This window comes from Aplidium turbinatum, chromosome 11, assembly GCF_918807975.1.
Source record: "Aplidium turbinatum chromosome 11, kaAplTurb1.1, whole genome shotgun sequence".
Taxonomy (NCBI): Eukaryota; Metazoa; Chordata; class Ascidiacea; order Aplousobranchia; family Polyclinidae; genus Aplidium; species Aplidium turbinatum.
In genome coordinates, this window is record NC_137482.1 from 22,499,799 (window position 1) to 22,515,274 (window position 15,476).

Below are 15,476 nucleotides of genomic sequence, written 5' to 3' on the forward strand. Positions count from 1 at the left end.
TGATATGGGAAAAGCGCAAACTTGAATTGAAATCTTTTTAAGAAAACTCTTCAATCATTATCAAAAAGTTATGTTGCCGAATATCGAATATTAGTTTTTGTTGTTAATAATTATGTTGCCTTTGATTGACTCGCAAATATCGGATATTCGGAAAATAGTAAGCTACAATAAACCAATGATTGAGAAAAAAATATATAGTTCAGGTCATCGACAAACACAGCTTCATTTGTATGTTTCTTACATTCATTTCAAAAACATCTCTTTATTCCATCATGCATCTACCTTCTCACACTTACATCTCATTTTTTAAAGAATTAGGCCTAAAAAGTTTTTGTTGAGCTTTGGATCGCGGTCCATACTTTATAACAAGCCTTTGGTACAAGTGTTGCAAACTTAAAAACTACATTTCGCCGATTGCATGCAAACGTTGTTGCAACGTTCTATAAAGTGACTATCGGATAACAAATTTTATTTAAATAAGTAAAAAATGTAACAAATCGCCCTAACTAAAGGTAACCGTCCAAAGAGCGTACCACAATGTCTCATTGTTATAGCCTCTTAAAAAGTTAATCTGTACTTATTTAAAATCGAATTAATAAGCTAAAAATAACCATTACAGAATGAACATGAACAGTATTGTAAAATATATGTGAATCATCTCGCGGGCGTATGAAAAGACTTTACGAGCCGCATAGGGACGTATGGTGTGCAGGCCGGCTTTGGAAAATGCGGGTGTCTCACTCCATCCGATTTCTTGCTTTGGATCGGATATTTACAATTTATATTCTTTTCGATGATATCTGCATTTTGATGGAGCAAAGGCAGAGGAATGAACAACAAGGAATGCCAATCTTTATTTTATTGCTCCGCCCCTCAACCTGTCATTGGTCAATCAAACAAACACAATCATGTTCTATTTATGTTTGCAAACACACTGGCAATCTTTAAGACGTCACAAACGTAAATAGATACGTAAGCTTGGCTCAAAGTCTCTCAACAAATCTCGTTTTGAAACAGCGTGAAAAACATTAGCTGATGTCAATAAAACGTAGTCTAAAAAGTATGAGACCCTTCCGCAAGTCCCAAAAGAATGCTCATAAGAAAACAGTCATTGACGAACGTAGGTCAGCAAATTAATTTTGCGTCAATGTGCTATTGCGTCGTGCTGAAACGACGCAAATGAATGTATAACAAACGTTTGAGCAGCTCAACGGTCATGCTTTGATAAAGTATCTACCACTGACGCCTGTCTGACGAAATACTCGCATCAACAGATAACGCAGACCGAGCTGGCAAAATTCTTCTCATATCGTTTCATTATTGCCAGAATACGCAGGATGTTGAGGATTTGAATATGGCGACTACAGAGGTGTCTTTATTCAGGAAAACATTTTCGTACAGCAGCAAGATCAAATTCTAGTTTAAGACACCGAATGATTTCAGACCACATTCAATTCGTACGTATCAGGATGCATGCAGCTGTCAGCAAAGAAAATATATATCAATAGCTCAGTGTGGTACGCTAGAATGTTGATGACAATTCAAGACGCCTTGATTTCACAAGAAGATAGGATAAGATTATAGGATTATATTGGGAAACAGGAGATCAATGAAAAGGTGAAACTGTCAGTTCAGGAAGAAGCAGTTGAAAACCTTTTTTTATTCCAATAAATTAGCAAACTAGTGTAGCCTAAATAGGTTATGTTTCACTAAGAAACAACTTTACAAGTCAACCTGCAGTAAAAAATTTTGGCGGTGTTTAATTCAACAACATAAAACAACAATGGTATTTTGTTTCGACAACAATGGCAGGTCTATGTAACACTGTTGGAGCTCGGTACAGACGGGTGTCACGTTTTATTTGTACCCTCCTCAATTCTCATTACCTCTAAGGGATATCAACTAGCAGTAGACTACAATTTCAAGGTTTCACCCTTAACATGAAAGTACGTATAGTGTTGCAGCAAAATAGAGAAGGTAAGAGACTGTTAATGTAATGTTGAAATTATAGTAGTCATACTTCAACTGCAGCTGTTGTTGTAAACATGGCAAGACCAACTGATAGATATGGGATTATGCTTGAGAAGTACAGGGATGTGGATGAAGATGAAATTCTAGCAAACTTAACTCAAGAAGAACTGCAACAATTGGAGGTAAAGTATCGACTCCATGAACTTGTTTGATTTTCACCGTTCTCTAGATTTATAACCCTGTTTTGTTTAGGGTGAAATAGATCGAGAAGTTTTAAATAAAATTCCAGAAGACACAATTGAAGAGGATGAATATGTGTATTCCTCATCATCAGATCCATATTCGTCCTCATCCGAAGATGAAAAGGTGTGTGTGTGTGATGTAAGAAATAAAATAAATCAAACAGATTAAAAGTGCTCTACACCAGCAATGCTTGTGTGTAGGTAAACATGAGAGCTGAAAACTTGAGAAGTTGAATACAGCAATATTTTACTCGATGAAATATATTTTGCAGTATCTAAAATAGCATCCTTTAAAGTTGCCACTGCTCGTACGACACGTCACTGACCATTAACATTGTGCTTGTTGACATTTAACTTGCAACGTCATGCTTTTGTTTTAGGCAAATGAACCACGCAAGCGTCCAAGCATCAACCAAATCAGGAAAAAAAACAAATCGCTTGAAAAACAAAATTCAGTAGAAACTCCTCACGACCAACGGAAACGATTGAGTGAGAGCTAGTTAATGTTTTTTTTTTTCCTTCTTTTGAAGCGTGTTTGGTAGTCACTTTTCCACTGACCTTTCGAGCAGGGACGTCGCCACAAGAGAGCTTTGGAGAGCACTCGACCACCCCAAAATTTAATCTTACATTCCCCAAAAAGGGTTTTAATAATGCTATTACAAGGTTTTAATGACATTGTATTGAATCAGGTTTCACAAATATTTAACTACATTCAGTAGCTATATATTTTGAAACAAACTCTTTGTTTCAACCATTAAAATATTTGCCCCAGCAGTTTCTTTTGGCAAACTTACTGCTTCAATGTAAAACCCACTCGAATATTTCATACTACGCAGTATGTCTTTGCATTACAGGATGTGATAAAGCAGATTAATCAAAGTTGATTCTTGTAGACAAAACATCACATCAATTCAAAGTGCCTCCCTTGCGCAAAGCTAAGTCAAGAGAAAGCCTACGACGTCAAAAAAGTGAAGAAGGAAGCGAAATGAAGAAGGAGTTGCTTCAAGCGGTGAAGAAGAGAGCAAAGTAAATAATGTATTTTTTTAATTAACAGCTATTTACTGAACTGCAGTTTTTAAATAGCTCAGATCAACTACCAGGCAACATTCAGTGACCTGATGTTCAGAGCTACTCACAGGAAATGACGTCTTCCTTTCCCTTCATGTGTGGCACTGAGAAGATCGCGGACCATACCATCAATGATTTCCTCATCCATCATTTACTAAATGTTGTAGAAGGGTCTTCGGATGATGCTACAGGCAATTGTCTGTTTTACAGTAGCCTCTGAGTGTACGGTCAAATCAAATCGACACCCTAGTATGGTGAAACAACATACCCTTGGCCCCAGCATCAAAAAGTGGGGCTACGACACGGGCCCAGTTGCATGTATCTGTGGCACCGAGCCTCAAACAGCGGACCACCTTCTTGTTTGCCCTCGGCTTGCCACCCGGTGCAGTAGGTGGGACCTGTCAGTGTATAACTCCGTTGCGGAAGAATGTGTCAATCTGTGGTGTATCAACGAACTTTAGAACACTCGATAGAAGAAGAAGAAGCATGAAAAAAGGAGAATGTAGTAGTAAACTATACAAAAAAAACGTTTACGTTCATAAAAAGAGTGATTTCACTTTTTCGATAAACTAAGCTTTAACATAAATGTGATCTAAACTGAAAATGAATTGGATGCATTTTCGCTCAGACGTCGCACCTGCAGAGCCAATAGCAGCGGCATATCACGAAGGTACACTCGAAAAAACAGCTTCAATCACACGAAACGAAAAAACGTTAAACATGCAAATGAGGAAAAGAAAAACAGTGATCTCATAAAAACCAGTTTCATTACACAAGAAATGCTGTCGCTTCGGCCCAAGCTAAGGAAGGTCAGTTTCGCTCTAATACCAACTTTTTTTGTAAGCTAAACCAATTTATTATAAGCCAAATAGGCCTACTATACCTTACTATCATTTGCAAACTTTGCTAAAGTATTGATGGAAACTTTCCTCACTATTTGATTTGTGAGCACTTTCATCTGAACCGTTGTCAACTCGTTTGTCACGCAAGATATTCACTTTGTTATGCGTGTAGTTCCATATCGAATGATTGTAACCACAAATGTTGTGCAGTAGAAGTTTGCTTCAAATTGTTAACTGATGTGTTTTATTTCTTTTGTGTTCGGTCTTGTCATGAATACTGGTGCTAGAAAACATATACAGTATGTTTAAATCCTCTGTTAGCTTCAAATCCATTTTTTAGAATGATCAAAGTAGATCACACTACTATACAATACTAGCGTATAATATAGCGTACATACTAGCCTATAGTGCATGTATAGAAAATATTACTAATACTATCGTGTGATACAGCTTCATTGGTAAACATTTTATTAAGTGACAAAATTAAGCCAAGACGAGCAACGTTGGCTCAAATCTCTGTGTGCGCAGGCGAGCAGTGTAGCCTACTGTTAGAACGGCTGTCCATTTAGCAATTTCCAACGAATAGAATATTATATTGGCGCAATATTGCAAATACAATAAAAAACTTCACTCTGTTAACCTCGGCAATCGACATGAGTCCGTGGTTCAAAACCTCTACATGCAGATTTACAAAAAACTTCTAGGATGAAATTTTAAAAAGCTTACTCAATAGCCGAGTGGTGAGAACCCTGGAACGGCACTCGAAAGGGCGCTGGTTCGACACCGCTCAAGAGCATGCGGCTGTGTCTTTGGCAGGACACTTAAAGGCATGTCTGAAGGTGGACACGAAGATTGGCTTCCTTGCCTTCCCGTCCACTTAATCTAAATCTTCAACCACCTGGTGTAAGCCTGGATACGACAAAAAAAAAAAAAAATTACGGGAATAATATATCTATTGCGTATAGATGTCGTTATGAATTCAGACAGAAAAATCCGTCATTTTTACATTGATTCAACGTCTGCAGACGTTGAATCAATGTAAAAATGGCGGATTTTTCTGTCTGATAATTCAACGTTATGAATTTAGAAATATTTCAGGTGAAAACAAAAGAACCGGCCAAGGTGAACGACATGCTTCATGGGGTATCCCTGGACCACATCACATCCGGAGTCAAAGAGAAATCGATCAAGGAAAATGTTGCACCAAGAGAACTCACACAGAGCGAAACTAGTTTGGACGACAGCTATCCGCCAACCGACGAATATGTTGCCAGTGCTAACGATAATGTCCATCGAAAGTTAAACGCGCGTTCGTTTCCAAAGGATCGCGTCCAAAGTGATGAAACAATGTCATCCACAACCAATGGCAGCACTAGCGCGGAGTCTTATGACGTCATTGGAGAACTATCTATCAATCCGAATAGCGTCGAGGACACTATACTCAGAGTTTGGGAAGACGATGAAAACCTTACGGAAGTAAGTAAAACTGAACTTTAGGTCAGGGGTCGTCAACCTCTTTTGCTTACGGGCCAGTTTGACATAGACACACTCTGATTGGTTGACACTCTGCCCCATATTGGTTACGTGTCTGTCGTCATGAGTCTGCATGCACTGTTGATTACTGTACATTGATGATGCGGTGAGCATTGAGTGGGCAAAGTGAGAAAATTGGGAGTCTGTTGTTTTGTTGCTTACAAACACAAATTACTTTAATTAGATGCTAAGTACTGTATTTAAATATGGGCATTGACACTGAATGTGCAAACAATTTAAGTTTTGAACGTTTACCAAACTAAGCGTTGAGTTTCTACATTTTGAGCTCTGTTCGTTTTTCTTCTCAGATAAAACAAAGTTTTTGTTATTTGGAAACAAGTTTGTTGTTACCTCCAGGCAGCAAGCTTTTACCACGTAAACGCGAACATCCTGACAGCTGCTTTCCACAGAGTAGAACTTTGTGTTTAGTTGCGCCTGTGTTTGATGATCTCAGCTGTCGGTTGGTTTTCAATGCGATCCCTCTGGGAACTACACAACATTCAAAGCTGCAGCACGTACGCAAAGTCATGATGTTAATATCCCCAAATAGATCACTGGTCTTTTTAACTACCCACCCTGTAAAATACAGTGACGGGTTGAATAAAGCGAACACATCAACTTCAGTAGGGGTCTGAAAAAACAATTGCGGAGCAATAGAGTTTCAAAGAGCAAAAAATTGAAGGAATCGAACGATAGGTAGGCGTAAAGTTTGAGGTCTAAAAAAACAATTAGACCGTTTGAGGGTATGAATGGCTTCTTTACAGAAATGTTTAACAAATTTAAGCTTGTTTTGATTATTTCTTACTTAGTGGCGTAGTACATCTTTTCTATTCGCATTCGATGACGTAGCCTACACTTTGTATGCAGTGATTAGAGTTTAAGGTTCGGTTTAAAATTAAAGTTAGGTTTTAAATCTTTTTTTTTTTCATCAATTCGAAAAGATTTTAATAATTTGTTTTGAAAAAACTCTGTGGGCTACATTCTCACTATAGGCCAAAATCGTGCTGCGTCGTTCTTTGAGTGAAGACTTGAAAATCCGTCCGAAATGTTTCCACCTTTCTTATCTAAAGAGAATGTTTTCCTGGCCTATTTTTGTAATTTTTCACATGTACTGTTTTCTAGCAAATCATCTAATTTCTTGCTTGTCTGCGTGAAGGCTTCACATATTGCTTTAAGAAAAGTCTACACACTTTTTAAATTGACAAAGCTTGTGCCAAAATTGCTACAAATTCAACCGCATCAAATGAGACATATTACTAATTTTTTAACAAACTTTACATTCTTGCTAGTAAATGAGAAAGCGTGGAATCTTACATTTTGGCGACAACTCATGCTTTTATTAAAGAAAACCACAACCTCTCTCGATGCTTTCACTGGTATTTTCTCTTTCTTTGAGTTTTTTCGAAGAGTTGTCATGTTCTTTTTTTAGAGGTGTTTTAATCTGGTGCCCAAAAATTGTCATTAGTAGCCCCACTAGGCCTAAATTACTTTCACAACGGCCCTACTTCCAGGGGAGTAAATGCGAGTTTTAGTCAGAGTAAGCGTGTCTTACATAGGAAACATCATGTAATTTATTTTGGTGTATGTACTATACATAGCGGCGGTGGGATGGCGCAACGGATAAAGCGTTGGCTTTCCAGTTCTGCAAACCTGGTTTGACTCCCGGCTTCAGCTGGTTTTTGAAAAACACCGCTCACCTCTACTCAAGGTATAATAAATTGGGTGGGCGTAGTTGCTGAAGTAAAGGCGGCCGAGAGAAAGAAATTGGCCACCCTACTCTCCTTAGTGCCGAAGGCTTAGTATAATGAGAACCTTATCTTCTCATTCCCCAAAGCTCAGAATTTGAGTATGGGGCCTTTACCTACTATACATAGCCTACAGCTTTCCCTCCAAAATACACGCAGCTAAGAGTTCAAATTTGTTCTATGTTAGATACGCCTTTACTGACCAGAACGCAAACTTTCTTTTCAGGTAAACTTGAACAACATTCAAAACGTGGACATGGAAGTATTTGAAGAACTTGCTTCAGCCATGGAATGCAACACTCACGTTAAGAGCTTGTGTCTCTGTAATGTTGGTCTCACTGACAGACCAGCACGATCCTTGGCGTCCATGTTGAAAAGAAATTCCTCGCTGGAGACATTGAATGTGGAATCAAACTTCATCACTGGTAAGTAAAAGTTCTTTGTTTTTGTTGACTGAGTCTGTGCCAGCCTCCGAAGCCCCTACACGTACAAGAAACTGTCAGAATTAAGTTTTTGAAGGGGCATTATCAATTTGAGGATAAAAATTACCACAAGTAATCAATAAAAAAGGCCGATTGGATGCTCTGAAATGTTGCTTCCTTTCTGTTTAACAAGCCACAGAATATTCAATACATTAAGCAACATTGGTGCAACATTAAGCAACATTGGTGCAACAAATCGCTCTAGTATAAAACACAAGTTTTGCAAAGATGTGGTGCCCTTAACATGGGTATATAGCTTAACATGTTTTGTTGAGCTATCACTGACGCTTCAAAACACAAGATAAGAAATAATACACAGCCTAACCTAAGTTATTCAAACTCTTGCCAGGTGATGCTGCCCTTCGCCTCGTGGTGGCACTGCGGAGAAACATGACCTTGACCGAGTTGAGAATCGACAATCAACGTCATATTTTCGGCGCCAAAGTTGAACACGAGTTTTCAAAGGTCTTGAAAGACAACAAGTGGGTTAATATTATAGTACAACATTAGTTATACCATGACTACGGGTAGGCTATACCCACATGGTATATAACATACAGTGGTTTACTACAATGTGACGACAATACAGTCATCCGAGCTGTCTAACGTTAAAGCGTATAGGTTTGCTCTCTCAAGATGCCAATTTAGGGGTCTACTGTAGAGTGTAGATCTTTCAAGATACAAATTACAGTAATTCATTTGGGTCGGAATAAAACCACCAACCACGAGCTGTTAAGCAGTTTTGGTCTTTCAGAGCCCTCTTGCGATTTGGATACCAATTTGCCAACCCAGGGCCACGTATGGCAGCAAACAACACTCTGACGCGAAACATGGATGATGTCAGGAAGAAAAGAGTGATTGAGCAAAGGAAAAGGTCGCAGTCCGGTCAAGTGGGTGAACTTGATATGCTCCTTTGTTCTGTTTAACTTCTCCTCTCGTGTTGTCGCTATATGTCAGGGCATCCGTTGGTTAGCCACTGCCTGGTGTCGTCATCGATGGAAATTAGGCCTTCCATACCATGGGGTGGTCTGTATAGCCGGCAATCCTTGATAATGTGGGCTGCCGTCTGCATTTCGCCACACTCACAAGCAGCACTCTCTGCCAAGCCCCAGCGCAACATGTCTGCACCATAGCGTCCAACACCAGTGAGCAAACGGTTACGCCTTGATGAGGCAAGTCTAGAGAGGCCATGTCCCAGCTGGTTTTCGGACGGGGATCTGAATACTTCTGTTTAACTAAAGTAGGTTATGACAGTGACAGACAGATTATTAATTTTATTTGTTTTGAGAGTACAAGGTAGATGGAACTATTCACGAGGCATTATAATTATAAATTAATTTATTGCGTTCTTGCGGTGACTGTAGACTAAGAGGGACGTATTTCCGACGTTTCGTCAGTCAGTGTGACTGACTTTATAAAGGGGACTGAAACAGGTAAAACTATCTGTTTAGCAGCAAATGGCACAACATAGAAGTATATTCAATGAGTGAAGAATTTTGTAGAAACGCAAAAGAACTTTGTATTCTACAAAGTTCTTCATTTCGTTTAATATGCTTCTGCGTTGTGCCATTTGCTGCTGAACATGTAGTTTTACCTGTTTCAGTTCCCTTGATCAAAAGCTAGTTATCATGTCAACATTTTGTGATAGTTTAGTCTATAGTCATCGAAAGAACGCAAGCAATTAATTTATAATGCAGCCTACATGTTGTTGCACGTAATAGTTTCAGAGTAAAGTACCACTAAGTGCTCAAGCTCTAAAATCTTAAAACACCAATGACTGTGAACTGTTTTGATTTGATAGTAATATCCATTATAACTTGGAAAAAGTGTTTTCAGACCAAGTGGCACAAGAAAGCCGTTTGCCTCATTTTTCACATGATTTTATGAGCAATATTCCAAATACTCAAAACTTAAAAAACGTTTATTAGCCTAACTTCTTGCAGACGAATCACCCACAACTACGCAAGCAATCCAGCAGTGAGTGGTACCGAAACGAAAAAGCCATCAAACTGAAACAGATGAATCAACAAGGGATTTCTGTAGATCGAAATGGGGTGATTGAAGACAAAGATGTTCAGGTGTTTATTTAGCAGCTGAGAGAACCACACACAACATTATTGAAATATAAGTTTAAACCCCGCAGAACCCAGACCAACATAAGCAAGTTGGAAGAAAATTATTTTCAGTTATTTAGCTGATCATATCTTGTAAGTTACATCAAAAAGTTAGTACAAAAAACACATTTAATCATTCTTTGGAGGATTTTTTCTTTGTGACATGTACAGTTTTGGCAACACTTTACTTACCAACAATAGTAGGCTATACACATCGAGAATACTTTTCTTTCGTTTGTATATTTTTATCATAGGTTAACTGTTTTTTTCAAAAAGAAGGTGTTTGATTAAAGTAATCAACATTTACAGAAAGTCCTGAAAGAAATGTCCCCAACACAATACGCTCTTCTAGAACAATGGTTTGTATCTCGTCTTCTAGGGAAGACAGAAGAAACCCATGCAAGCAAGGAGGTGGGTTCGACTGAGGTGTTTGAATTATGATGTTCTTAGAATAAAAATGTTTGATTTTAAGTTGATAAAAATTGCCAAAGGATAAACGTATGATTTTTTCGATGACAAAAATATTCCAGACAGCAAAATCCGTCATTTTTACATTGGTTCAGTCTGCAGACGTTGAATCAATGTAAAAATGACGTATTTTTCTGGGATGTTCTGAGGCAGGTTGAAAACCTAGCGCTCATACATTTGATGCATTTAGAACACAGCCGAGCAAAGATTATCTCCGGAACCAAAAGCATCGACCTCGACATCAAACGATCCACATCCATCCACACCTCCAAAGACATCAACTCCTCCAAGGACATCAAATCCTCCAAGGACATCAACTCCTCCAAGGACATCAACTCCTCCAAGGACATCAAATCCTCCAAGGAAATCAACTCCTCCAAGGACATCAACTCCCCAGAGAGGCTTCAGTTTAGAAAGTGATGCAATAATCTCGTCTAAAACAACATCCAGAGCACCGACGTCTACATCGCCTACTGGAGGAGGTTCCTCATCGAGCAATGACGATAGCGTAAGTTGGATAAAAGGAAAACAAAAAGCAAGTTGTGATTATTTTCCTTAAGTCTGATAAAACTTGGTGGTGAATATTCAAAGATTAAATTGCAAAACATCAAAAAATCTCATATTGTTCATTCGCTGTTACTATTCAGGCATCTCAACGAACCGGACTGCGCAATGAGCAATTCGAGAAGATAGCACTGTAGCTGTTTAGTATTCACGCTAATGCCTAGTGGGTGATGATTTAAATCAAATGGTGGGAAGGCAATAAAGCCAGTTTTTGTGTCCACTAACCTTATCCATATTTCTGTTAACGTTTTGTTGACAGAGCCCCCAAACCTAATTGGTAGTATACAGTGCTTGCTATGGTTTATTTTTAGGGCTGTCCTCCAACAATGACAAAGGATTGCGAAGGCACTGTGCTTACGTAACAGATAATTTCAACTCAGCTTTCAGTTTTTTGACTTCAAAAATGCAGCCTAAGTTATCTTATTTTTTTAAACATTTTGCAGACAAAATGTTTTCCCGCACAATGTGCACTAATCAGGAACACAGCGTCAGAGATGGGGCTAGTTTGGTTGAATTCTCTCTGCCACAAATTGAATCCCACCTCTACAGGATTTCGCTCCGGCGTTGTTTTTGCTCAGACGACGTGATGTAGAATGTGCAAAAACAAACAAAACCACGATGCGATGATTGTGGTAAAAGCAGCAAAGGTGTCTGTCTACGATACACATGACCATCTTGAGATTATAGCCATTGTTAGAAATCATAACCGTAGGAGATGGGGTCAGGGGGTCGGTCGCTCCCCCGCTGAAAAAAAAAAAACGTTGCAAATTTGGGCAAAAATGTTCAGTTATTTGGGAAAATCAGTCTTTCCATGACGTTTCGACAACATTGACTATTATTTGTTTGTAATATGATATCGATATTTGTGACACCAAAACTGGTTTTGTACAAAAGTGCAAGTTTGATGCGCATAGCGTGATAAACCGTCAAATTCTTTCCAGGCTGGAGGGTTTGAAGTAGCATGGATGTTATGGGTTTGATAAGTAAATAGGATGTCATTTAGACTTTTTCCATGCAAATTTACAAATACTGATTCTTTGGACTATCATCATAATGAAAAGATTAAGCTGCTTTTAGTCAGGCCTTTTTATTGCAATTGGGCTGGAGATTTTCAAATAATCTGGCAACATAGATACCACTGTTGTCCAGTTATTGCTGAAGTCCCACTTCAAATTGTTGTTGAATCCAGGTAGTTCTAATATGTATATATATTGTACCACGAGAAAGTTTCCATTTGATGGTTTATTCAATTGGGACACAGACAGGTCTATGAGTGTAGATTAAAGTTAATTCAACCTTGTTTTGCTGTTGTACGCTTTGTTGCTTGTGCTTTCGTACAAGACCAAGTTGATGACTGTGGAGTTATTAGACTACACTACCTCAGAGATTGTGAGTAATGCTAGATTTTGGAAAATATATTTGCAAAGACAAAATTTGGGCAAATTTTGTTCCCCCCAAAAAAATGTTTTACTCTCCTACGGCTGTATTAGAAAGTCATCGCATACATAACCAACTGTTAAGCAAGTTGTACCAGTTTCTATACTTTGATTTTTCCCACCGGCAGAAGGTTCCAATGGGGAGAGGCAAAATGAAAAAGAAAGAATCCAAAAAGATTTGCTACAAGCGATCCGCATATTATTTTTCAAATCGTTGGAATTTATGTGCGCGTTGCACGCAGCCATGATGTTTAGCGCTTGACAATCTATGGGATAGGCATTCAAATCAACGTTCGGTTAAACTCCAAAATAAAGTTGTAATCCATTTTTTGAAATTCTATAGGTAACACGCCCATTCTTTATATGCCATGCCCAGCTGTAGACGCTTATGCTTATTTTTGTGTGTTACAAGTGATTGAGCAAAACGTAACTTCCAAAAAAAGATAAATAGACGCAAAGCGTCTATTCACTCTACTGGGTAACTTGTAGAAGTTGCCGTAGGCAAAATGTTGGCAAGAACAAGACAACACGTGTAAATCTAGTAATAAGGGTTAAGCATGTCGTTAAGTGTCCGGCCACAAACACTGCTGCGTGCTCTCAAAAGGTGTCAACCCGACGGTCCGACGCTCTTCTGAGAGTTGTTCAGGGCGTCATCACTTTGCTACGCAGGCCATATCGACTTAACACAGTGGAATATATGAAAGAATTACAATCGTTCTATTTTGTTTTACGGCGTTTGAATAATATCATTCAACTCAACTACGTTCTCGTCAGCCACAAGGCAATAATCCCGGCATTATTAAACCACCCTAGAACAGAACCAGTTAATCGGAGGTTAATGATGGGGAATGTATGAACCATGTGCGATGGCCAGGACCATTAGCTTAAATACATTTACGTCACAAATGTTACAAGATTTTGTTTGCTTGAAATGGCGTTAAAAAATATTTAAACTTGATGGTTTTGCAATGTTTATTGCTATCTTTTGCCATTTAAAAATGGGTTCGATTTTTTTTGTACTGGGACCCAGAGCAGTGGTAGTTTTCAGTGGGATAGATAAATTTTGGGTGATGTGATTTTCTACTACCAACTGCTAATTTTTGTCATCTCCACAGGAACAAAGAGAATCCCGTAGCTCTTCTGAAGAACTTATTGTCGATCCATCCAGAATCTTTGACCAAGAAGAAGAAATACCACTCTCGCCGTTGCCTCCATTGGTCAGAAATAACGAGTCTCTTTCCCATCTTGGGGTTGACTGCAGACAAGTATCCTCTTCTTCTTCTTTAAGTGAAGCAGAAGAAATCCTCTCCTGGAAAGAAGGAGATGAGTATGACAGCGACGAATACGAAATTGTTGAAATTGAAATCACCGAGAGTGAAGAAAGCTCCTCCGAGAGCGACAATGTCACTGACACCTCTAATACCAGGGGGATCGAAATAGAAGGAAGTAAAAGTTTCAAGAACTCAGAAGCGACCAAACTGCAAAGTGATGCACACAGCGAAAGTGTGACCTCAGACACGAGTGATGTTAAAAGTGCATCAGAAGATGAAACTGAGATGTCACTTTCACAAAGTCGTAGGCGACGAAAGCGGAGCAAAGCAGATGCAAAACAGGACGCTATAAAAGCATTAGATCGTCTTCGTATATTTGACAAATACAACTCGCTTCTTCAAAAGCCAGTCACCTTGGAGAGCCCAGAGCTTCCGAGAAGAAAAAAAGAAGGCTGCTCTTCAACGTCATCTATGTCCTCATGCAACAGTTCTTCCAGTCCACGAACAGTAAGAGATGATGATTCCTGGATGTTAAATAGACCGTATTATAGATTGGGAGCAAAATAGTGCAGAAATCAATGCGCTTTAGCGAGGTTCTAGAATCCAGATCGTGAACTTTTAAACTTGTTCCAGGAGTACATGCACCACATCGCCGCTTTTTCATCATTGCAAGGTCTCCAGTATGCACGTGATGTCAAAAACAAGTTGATATCTTTGCAGCATTCTGACACTGGAAATATTTTGTATTAGCCATCATTTTTATCACCTTGTATTATAACACTAGCCCAGCGAGCAAGTCAGTCGTTTTTTACATTGATTTATGGTCTACAGACGTTGAATCAATATGAAAACTACTGATTTACTGGCTGAGAACGCTGTTGCGCTTCATTAGCTTTCTGCGTTTGCATCACTAAGTTGCAGTTAAACAACAATCGACTGGATAACCGAGTGGAGAAACCCGATACGTCAATCGGAAGGGCGCTGGTTCGACACCGCTCAAGAGGCCGTGTCATTGGCAAGATTAAATGCCATCGCCATCTTAGCTTTAGCCATCTTAAATGGCTTGTCTCAGGGTGGACACAAAGATTGGCTTCTTTGCCTTCCAGTTCATGTAATCGAAATCTTTAACAACTCTGGATAGCCCAATAGTTAGTTTATTATAAAAAAATGTTTAGCCTACCAAAAGGATTTGTGGCAATCAAGTGTCATGTAAACGACCAAAGAGCAGAGGCCACCAAGTGAGAGCAACTGACTCGATAACTGGAGGCAAAAGTCATTCGTTGTTTCCCAATGTCTGTTATGTCAAATCTGTAATTACGTTGTATTGCGTGTTGTCACAATGGACACAAAATAAAATGGTTGTATTTTGTTGCGACTACACACTGTTGAATACGATATAAGCCATCACAGGACATTGCAAGTCGGATCATGTGGATTCAGACGTTTGCTCACCAAACACGAGCGACATCTGCATACATTCAGACCGAGACGAAATTAACATGAGCACCAACCCTGTCTGATCCAGCAAAATCGGTCTTTTTTACAATCTAAATACGTTGAATCTATGTCCGAAAGACGTATGTTGCTGGCTAGAATGCTTGACCTCCACTTTGCGGTTTGCCCCACAAAGGAGAAATTTGCACTTAATATTCTTCTTGCTTATGAGGCAACATTTCCCAATTGCTGTGCAATGTCTTCATATCAGGGTCCATGAGATCCACATGCTCTGCAGGTCGAAAC

At 39.0% G+C, this 15,476-nt stretch overlaps 1 protein-coding gene across 1 annotated transcript; it reads left to right on the forward strand.

Annotated features, from left to right (window-relative positions):
• Positions 1–1,960: 1,960 nt before the first annotated feature.
• Positions 1,961–15,106, forward strand: LOC145779534 (uncharacterized). The gene is made up of 13 exons (XM_082591140.1): positions 1,961–2,153; positions 2,224–2,337; positions 2,594–2,702; positions 3,107–3,239; positions 3,910–4,090; positions 5,222–5,599; positions 7,628–7,826; positions 8,233–8,365; positions 8,638–8,773; positions 9,827–9,961; positions 10,307–10,408; positions 10,656–10,973; positions 13,581–15,106. Exons 1-13 carry the CDS (start codon positions 2,046–2,048, stop codon positions 14,301–14,303), a joined length of 2,769 nt encoding a protein of 922 aa, XP_082447266.1. The 5' UTR covers positions 1,961–2,045; the 3' UTR covers positions 14,304–15,106.
• The last annotated feature ends 370 nt before the right edge of the window (positions 15,107–15,476 follow it).